At 39.8% G+C, this 10145-nt stretch overlaps 1 protein-coding gene across 1 annotated transcript; it reads right to left on the minus strand.

Annotated features, from left to right (window-relative positions):
* Positions 1–702: 702 nt before the first annotated feature.
* LOC121969102 lies at positions 703–1431 on the minus strand. The gene has a single exon (XM_042519026.1). The coding sequence runs from the start codon at positions 1429–1431 to the stop codon at positions 703–705; it is 729 nt and encodes a 242-aa protein (XP_042374960.1).
* Between the last annotated feature and the right edge of the window lie 8714 nt (positions 1432–10145).

The raw sequence follows: 10145 nt of genomic DNA on the forward strand, positions 1-10145 counted from the left end.
CTTCTTGTTATTTTATGCAATAAAGTTTGAATTTGGATCACGTACAAAGCTGAGTTTCCATTTGAGGTGATAACGGGAGTAATTAATCTAGCACGAGGGGACAATAATTTTAACAAAAATAAGTTAAAATATTTAGGTGATTCAGATGATTCACCTGCTGCCGCTTCTCTCAGCGGCAGAGGTGCACAGGCAACAGCTGCATCCCCTGCCAGTGTCCGTGCCGTTGCCGCCGCCGCCACCAGTTAATCTCGATTTTCTTGGTACGCTTCAGTTTAGGTTTGCGTCAAGTTTTGATTTTGATGCTGGAAGTTAGATGCTGTAAGGGTTTTACTTTACAAAATCTTCAGGACCATGTCAAATATACTGCTGGTCCCAGGCAACCATTAAAGGTTTTTGGGCTCTCTTCATCAGTGGCTGAAATTAAGGTGTGCATCTCTGGAGATGGTCCTCGTGACATGGACTCTGAGAAGATCCCAAGTGAGAGAACATTTTTACTGGAAAGTCAAATCTTTTTCAACCATTAGAACAATCAAAACCAAGTAAGACAATCTAAGACACTTCATATTATATTACGATTGACCACTCCAATCGTTGATGAATCTAAAGATTAAGCTGCTGAGCATCATCAGATCGTTGTGGCAACTGATGATTACCAGTAGCCCGACGACGACGATGGAGATGGTCGGAGATGACGGGGAACACTTAGAAGATGTTGAGGATCTCGAGGATGAAGCCGTTGCAGAGCGGGCAGTTGCTGCGGCTCGCCCAGAGCTTCCTCGAGCACAACCGGCAGAAGGTGTGGCCACAGGGGATGAACGCCGCGCCCCTGCGCCGTACCATGCACACACTACAGCACATGCACAGTGTGGTTCCGTGGTCCCTTGCCGCCTCCTCCTCCTCCTCCACTTCTTCCTCTTTCTCCTCCTCTGCCAGCGCCTCCTCCAACGTCGCCAGCGGCAGTGTTCGCTCGCCCCTGTTCCAGTGCACCTCAGTTTCCTCCAGTAGCGCCATCAAAGATACCCTCTCATCCACTGCCGCGGTTCCCGGCGCTGGAGGCTCAGTGGCGCCACCGCGACCGGATCTTTCGCCATTATGCGATCGAAGCCCCCCCTGCAGAGATGTCGAAGGTGCCGCGGGAACAGGGACCAGGACGGAGACGAGGAAGCTGGGTTCGGCAGATGAAGAACATATGCCCACCGCCCACGACGCGCCGGCGCGGCGGAGGTGGCCCTTGAACGTTTTCCATCCATTGCCGGAATGGCCCCCCAAAGCCGCCCCATTTGCCGCCGCCTCCTCATCCCGGATGACATCGAGCAACGTTCTTCCGGAGGAGGGGAGTGTCTCGTCCTCATCTCCGACCCTGAGGAGGTCCCCAATGCTGAAGCGTCCCGAGAGCGTAACGCTATCTCGGAACTCCGCAACACTTCCCATGATTCCGAGAACCGCCGGAATTCACCTCGTCGCTACCGTTTTCTCCTCAATCGAACGAACGCCACCGTTTTCCTCTTATTACAAAAGCCCATGCGTCCGCCTCCACGGTTTAACGGGTCGCCGACGAAACCCGCCTTCAAAAATCCGCTAGCAGGTAAAGTCCGACCCGATAATATAGGGCTCGAAATTTTCCATCGATTTAATCACCCACGAATCGGGTTATCGGGCCCGGCCTAGCTAGTAACGAAAAAATAAAGAAAAACAAAAGAGAGGAAATTAAGGGATTAGATTTTTTTTATTGGAATTGGATCCATCTTAATGGCACTGATTAATGGTCCCCTTTTCAATTAATACAAAAAAAAGGAAGGGAAATTAATCAGTTGGTGGACCATGCAAAAGGGTTCATGAATGTGTATTCCAACAATTGGGTACGCATGCATATATCGCTATCAAGTTCACGGGAGATGCCTCTCCATTTGGTGGAGACCCTCAAAATTTAACGATATGGCTATAGTAATTTTCCTATGCGGTACAAATTATAATAAGTCATTTCTATAGTTTGGCCGTCAATTGTTTAAATTTTACTTTCTATGTAAACTATATTTATCATCTATATTTAAATAAATTTTATTTTATTTTATTATTATTAATTAAATATTTTTATTTTATATTCCTCGTTTGATGTACATACTTGTCACAATATTCCTCAATTGAGAGTTTTATCTTAAAACTCTCAATTGCAAACAATTCATCATCTTCTATCTTAACAATTTTCTCAGTACGTTTAATATCACTAAACTTAAATTTAATATATTCTATCTTTATTTTACTAAGTTTAAAATATTTCAATTCTAGTGTTTCCATCAAAATTCAAGTTTAACATTTACTCCTTCACATAACTCATCTAACAAAATAATATCATCTATAAACAACATGTATTATGGTACGTGTACTCGTTTACTATGTCAGATATAAATATTATCCTAATCATTTAAATTTTTCTAGGGCTATAAATAAACAGAATGTTTGTGAATAAATTTAATATTTAGTTTGATAAGAGCTTGTTGTTAGGACATGTATAAGCTAGAGATGGTGAATAACTTGCTTCGCTTCTTCGATTTTGAATGACAATGGAAACTTGAAGCAATGTTAACAACTCAATTTATTTGGTATTCACTTCCTTGAAGCGACTAATCCAAGGGTCAGTATCCAATATGAAAACCTCCTTCTCAGAATTCTTCCAAAGGTGGAGAAACCTCATACAATCCTGAGCACAAGAAATATATTAAGAAAACAAGAGAGCGAATATGAAATACAATCGAACACAACTTCACAATAATGAATCTTGCTTTGCTTGCTCTTTCTTGCTTTGGATTGCCTCTTGTTAGGTTAGAAATGCAGTAGCACTTCTTCCTCAACCCTCTAAGAACTGGCATCTTCAAAACATCACGAAACTCCCTTTTTTAGGGTTTCTCTCGAGCTGGAAAATGTCTCCTACTCGATTGGCCTTACCCTCAATTGATTGCCACGTATAATCTTGTTGTTCAAACCTGCAAAATGACTCTTTTTCGTCGGGCCAATCGATTGGTTAGCCATACCAATTGATTGATAGCTTCTAATTGATTAATCCAATTGATTCAGAAGCTTTCTGTTATTCGCTAAACCACTTCAATTGATTAACTAAATCGATTGACCTATGCTGAATCGAATAGGCTAATCGATTCTGTAACTTATTGTGCTTCGTAAAATAAACAATCTCCCAATCGATCAAGTCAATCAATTGGTAATGCTGAATCGATTGGATCAATCAGTTTAGCAAGCTTCTGTTCGCGGATAAAACACTGCCTAATCTATTACTCCAATCGATTCCAGCACCTTTTGTAGTACTCCATGAAAAACTCTCAATCGATTATACTAATCAATTGCTTTGATCCAATCAATTACATTAATCGATTGCCCAATCCTAAACTCTAAATCTGAGTTTAGGGTTTCTTTTCCTAACTCTAAAGTAATCCATGACTAGTTGGGACTTCTCGTTGCTTAGCATCGAGTCAACTTTGACCTGTCAAGACTTCTTCATCAAGCGTTTGGTCAACGTTTAACCCACTTGAACTTTTCATGTTAAATCCTCCATGACTCACTTGGACTTTCACTTGTGCCAAGTGTCAGTCCTCCATGATCCACTTGAACTTACCGTCTCGTGCCACCACTAGGACTTTCATTGCCTAATTCTGAACTAGACCTTTCATTGCATAGCTCTGCTAGAACTTCCATTATCTAACCTCCAGTTAGGACTTTCTATTGCTTAACCTCTAGTTAAGGTTTTCCATTACCTAACATTCAGTTAGAACTTTTTCAATCAAGTATCCAGTCCTCCCTTGACCTATTTGACTTTTCTCTCAAATATTATCAAATATCAAAACTCAAGCTCGGACTAACCTGAGTTTAGTTAAACTGGTCAACATTGACCTGAGTACGATTGCACCAACAATCTCTTTTTTTTTTTATGTTTGACAATAAGATTAAGTTAGACTAACTTATATTAGTCCAACTTCCTTCTTCATCTCATGTTAAAGTATGAATGAGAGTTTTCTAACTTAAACCCTCCATTTTTTCCTTTGACACACAAAAAATCTTCTCCCAATATTCATTTAACTATGACAATGAAGGTTCCCTACCTTCAATTGTTTCTAAATGCTCAACATTTAGCATTTTTTTAAATTCTCCTTTTTTAATTCAAATCATGTCTTTAAGGTGAAACTCTCCCTCAAAGCATGCTCTAACTTCTATCATTGCACCAACAATGATTTAGAGTTCTTAAACCTTTAGAAAATCTCAAAATTGAAGTCATGAGGTTAAAAATTCAACTTTGAATTTAAAACTCCTCCTTAAGTCCAAATTAGTCCTCTCTAATCATTCCTTTCTCATTTTCATCAAGAACGTTACCCTTAAATATTTATCTAAGCATTCTATAGGGTTAGAAATAGTTAAATTGACCTAAATGCAACTTAATCGATTGAAATAACCTATTTAACATAAATCAATCATTGCCAATTGATTGGTTTCAGTCACCAATTGATTTTGGCCTGTGTTAATTGATTGGGGTTAGCTTTCAATCAATTACTGCATGAGTCAATCAATTGGTAACAGTACCAATCGATTGACATATCTAATTTTTCAAAGTCAATTTTAGACCAAAATTCTGAAACTCATATATATTTTATACAAAAAATTATAAAATTTCATGTAGACATTACTTATGTCAAATACTATTAGAGAAAAATAATTTCTATGAAAATATATCTCATTTTCAAAGAATAATTAAAACCATTAAAAACTTTAATGTTTCACTCTAACTTTGTATTTAACTAATCAATAGTGATATATTCTTATCAACAAATAAACTTCACTAAGATTTTTCAAAGTATTTTTGAAATTATTTTCAAAATAAATTTCCAACCATGATTATTGGGTTATATACATTTGACTTGCATATTTGCTTTTCCCATGATTGGACTTCATAAAATTCATGTGTTTTAATAAAACCAAAATTTAAGTAGATGCACTAAATCAATAGCTTGAGTTTTATTCATTCCTCTAACATCTCACTTGTATCTAATGTATCTCAATATACATACAAGTCATTTGTTTTTCAGGGGAAAGGTAAATGTATTATACTCTCAAAAAGAACAAAAGACAATCATATGATGTCTACAAAGTGCATAACAGTTTTATGACTTTGTAAGACACCATTAAGCAAACTTCATACATAACATCACACATCAAGACCTCACTAATGCCTACAAAGTACCAAATATAACTTGGACTTTGTATGACATCTGAGCATATCACAAAACATTACCACACATTACAAAATAATTACTTGATATCCATAAAGCGCCAAACATGAACTTGGACTTTATGAAATATTTCCTCAAAGCAAGGTACAACATTCTCAAATCGGCTCATGTTACGTGCATTCCATATAAGATAAATTATGGAAGATAGAGCAAGATGTCTTGCTTTCATTTGCCGTCCTTTACCCTTGTAATGTTGTCGAAATGTATCAAGAAAAAAGGTCATATCGGTGATGTCAAAAGTGATAATCATCCATGTCTTGACTTTATCAAGGAGGGGCTTGACAATGTCACAATTAAGAAAATATGATTATTAGATTCATCTTATAGGTGACACAATGCACATAATTTGTTGGACTCATATGAGATGGTGTCCGCCATTCTTAGTCTTCCATGAGCATGTAACCAAGAGATAAACCTATGCTTGGGCAAAATATATAACTTCCATATCATCGAAAACCAATCCACTTTAGCCGCTTTGGACGGAAAACTCATATGTTAAAGCCAACCCATTATTTTCCCCTACAAACCACTCTATCATCTTCATGTTTACGGTGTCAATGGAGGTAGTTCGTTGTACAAGCTCATCACGAATATAAAGTAAGCGTTTAATAAGGGGGGAGTTCGAAGGCTTACTCCTCCATTGTCAAAAGTCCATATTTCGGAGATAGTGATGATGAACCCATCGAACCCAAAGGGACTCTCTTCGATTTTGAATATTCCATAGAATCCGACATAAGAGAGCCATATTCCATGTTTGCAAATCACGTAAACCATATCCTCATTCTTCATTGGGTAGACATATAGAAGCCCAAGAGATTGATGGATGTTTTATTGACCATACAAAGGAACAAGAGATGACATATATCTTGTCAATAACTCCACTTGGTATTGGAAGGATAAACAACCAAAAACATTCCACTCCTTGAAGTACCGATCTTACAAGTTCCAATCTTCCGGTATGGGAAAGTGTATGCTTCGGCCAAGATACAATCTTCTTTCTTATGGATTCCAGAAGTGTCCCATAATTCGTAATCCTCAATTTCTCCGTCGCTAATGGAATACCAAGATATCAGAAGGGAAATGCGCCTTGTTGAAAACCAATTATGTGTAATAGCTCCTCCCATAGTTGGTCACTAACCCCGGTCATATATAAGTTGGATTTCATTAGATTTGCTCGAAGACCCGCTTTATCACCAAAAATCAATAGACAATCCATAATGAGGCTAAGAGTAGAAACATCTGCCCTTGCAAATAACAAGAGGTTATCGACATATGCTATATGTGTGAGTTCCACTTCTTGACATTTTAGATGACAATGAAAAGCACTTGGCCTTGATATAACTTTCATAGAACATGAGAAAACTTCTAAACATAGACCAAATAACAAAGGAGAGAGAGGGTCACCTTGCTTCAAGCCTCTTCTTCCATTAAAGAAACCATGCAATCCACCATTTAAACTAACGGAGTAAGAGACCGTGGTTATACATTCCCTTATCAATCCACAAAATTATTAGAGAACCCCAAAACCAACAAGTGTGGACATAAGGAAACTCCAATCAACCGTGTCAAAAGCCTTACGTAAATCAACTTTGATCATACACCTTGGAGAAATCTGCATACGAGCATACTTTCTCAATAATTCTTGGGCTAAATGAATGGTTACCGCCTATAGATCGACCTTTGATGAAAGCCACTTGAGGCGGATCGAACAATATATCTATAACTTTTGCCAATCTTGTCGCCAATACTTTGGAGATGACCTTGTAGAAAATCGTACAACGTGAGATAAGCCTAAAATATGAAACTCTTGGAGCATGATCAAATTTAGGGATGAGAGCTATCAAGGTGTGATTTCATTGCTTGAGAAGCTGACCATTAATGAAGAATTCCTTTATCGCCTTAATGAAATCAACCCCTATGTTGTCCCAAGCCGTCGTGAAGAATTTTGCATTGTAACCATTCGGACCCGGGACTTTATCGGCGCCTATATCAAATAGAACCTTCTTGATTTCTTCCTCCGTGATTGTGGCTTCTAGGGCTGATGCTTGGGCTTGAGATAATCTAGTCTCATGCAAGGAAGAAACATCAAATGGAGAGCTTTGACCGACCTTACCCAAGAGCCTTGAAAATATTCCATAAATTCTTCGGCAACTTCATCCAAACTAGTTGTTTGTTCCTTGGATTGTTTGATGAGTGTAATAATAATATTTCTTTTGTTGTTTCTCTTCACCAAGTCATGAAAAAATTTGATGCATCTATCACTATTCTTGAGGTAGATACTCTTGGCACGTTGTTGGTAGAAAAGTCTTTCCGCCTTCGCTAGCATTATTGCCTTCTTTCTTATTGTGTCATAGTCACTTGGGGGCTCTTCTCCATTAAGAAGGGTTATTTGAACATCTTCTAACTCTGATTTTTCTCTTGATGCTTGCTCCTTGATATGTTGAAAATGAAGCTTATCCCTTAATTTACTTTTCAACCGTGTAAGTTTTGTCTTGAGAGTAAATTGTGCATTGTCATAGACGAGTGCCTCCCATGTGTTTGCCACCAAGTCTTTGAAACCCTCATGTAATGGCCACATATTATAAAATTTAAATGGCCTATTGGATCCACTCTCCCTTGCAAAAGTTGAAACTATGCAACAAGAGTGATCCGATAGACAATCCGGGGGGGGGGGTGTAAATTCCACATAACTTTCATAGTCCGCAACAAGCCATTGTGAATTCACCATAGCACGATCTAGCTTGCAAGAAACCCTTTCATTCGTCCATGTCAAATGACATCTAATAGAGCGAAGATCAACCAAACCACAATTGTCGATAAAGCACTCCAAATCATGTATCTCATAATTAGAAACCGATTTCCCACCTTCTTTGTCTTGGATTGCCAATGATGAGTTTTAATCACCCACAATAAGCTAAGGTTCCACAATCGTTTCTCCAAGGAGGGTAAGAGAAGTCCATAAGGGTCTCCTTATCATGATAGAATGAAGGTCATATACAAATATCATCAAAGAAGACCGAGCCGTAATTAAGCAATGAACACGACAATGTATATATTGATCGGATGCATTGAGAACATCCAAAGTGACCCTTTCCATATCCCATAGAAGTAAAATACGACCTCTATTAGAATAAATGAAATTATTTGTCATCCTCATACCTGAGAATTTCCTTTGCATGATAAAATCTAAGGAATCTTCATTAAGTTTGGTTTCAATAAGTGCTATAACTTGAATTGCTTTTTGCTTGAGGGGGTGAATGACCGTGTAAGTTTTGTCTTGAGAGTAAATTGTGCATTGTCATAGACGAGTGCCTCCCATGTGTTTGCCACCAAGTCTTTGAACCCCTCATGTAATGGCCACATATTATAAAATTTAAATGGCCTATTGGATCCACTCTCCCTTGCAAAAATTGAAACTATGCAACAAGAGTGGTCCAATAGACAATCGGGGGGTGGGGGGGGGGGGGGGGGGGTGTAAATTCCACATAACTTTCATAGTCCGCAACAAGCCATTGTGAATTCACCATAGCACGATCTAGCTTGCAAGAAACCCTTTCATTCGTCTATGTCAAATGACATCCAATAGAGCGAAGATCAACCAAACCACAATTGTCGATAAAGCACTCCAAATCATGTATCTCATAATTAGAAACCGATTTCCCACCTTCTTTGTCTTGGATTGCCAATGGTGAGTTTTAATCACTCACAATAAGCTAAGGTTCTACAATCGTTTCTCCAAGGATGGTAAGAGAAGTCCATAAGGGTCTCCTTATCATGATAGAATGAAGGTCATATACAAATATCATCAAAGAAGACCGAGCCGTAATTAAGCAATGAACACGACAATGTATATATTGATCGGATGCATTGAGAACATTTAAAGTGACCCTTTCCATATCCCATAGAAGTAAAATACGACCTCTATTAGAATAAATGAAATTATTTGTCATCCCCATTGATCCGGTAGTAAGAGCGGGCCCCCCCTTCTCTTGCAAAGTCAACGCCAAGTGGAAGTCACCGGAACAGCCGCCCACCCAGAGGAGAGTGTGGTCCGACCGGACGGACGGCCATAGATGGCCGGTCCGACTGGACTGCCGGCCGGCCGATGGAATCGAGTACCCGGAAGGGTCCGGCCGGTTTGCACTTATAGTTGGTAGGCACCCTGTCAAATCGGGGTTCCGACGCTCAGTTAAAAAGGTCATGGACCGAGCTGACCTTTTGACCGATCACAGTCATAAAGCACCCCTGTTTGTTAGTCTCCACAAAGCACAAGTAAACCACTGCGGATGTCCGGTCGGATGTTTAGGTATCTTTCCGCTCGGACTACAAGTTTGGAGCAAAGGAAAGGGCCAGAGGATTTCTTTCTCTGACAACCTGTAGGTTTCACGTGTGTGTCATGCTCCAAATCTTGTGTCTGCTGTCCCATCGAGGGCATGCTTTGACTGTAGCGATATGGGTCAGGTAAACTTTCTGACAGCCGCGTACCTAGGAAAGGACAGGTAAGCTTTCTGACAGCCGCATACCTAGGATAGGACAGGGGACACTTATGCACCTTGGTACGCGTGCCCAAACCTTTCACAGCTCTATATAAAGAACCTCAGGTTTCATCGACAAGGGATGCTGGTATGTACTCTGAGACTTCTGGAGCCACCTTGTTCATCGTGATTTACCTGACTTGAGCGTCGGAGGGTCGTCGCTGGGAATCCCCTTCCCGGCTCGACTTCTGTGCAGGATAGCCGGAGCATCTCGACACTAGTTGGAGACCTACATCAGCGAGCCTTGGAGCGTCACGTGCCCAGCGTCTGTTGACTTCTGGTTCGGACAGGATCAAATTGGCGCCGTCTGTGGGAACGC

This window comes from Zingiber officinale, chromosome 4A (genome assembly GCF_018446385.1).
Source record: "Zingiber officinale cultivar Zhangliang chromosome 4A, Zo_v1.1, whole genome shotgun sequence".
NCBI classification, from domain to species: domain Eukaryota; kingdom Viridiplantae; phylum Streptophyta; class Magnoliopsida; order Zingiberales; family Zingiberaceae; genus Zingiber; species Zingiber officinale.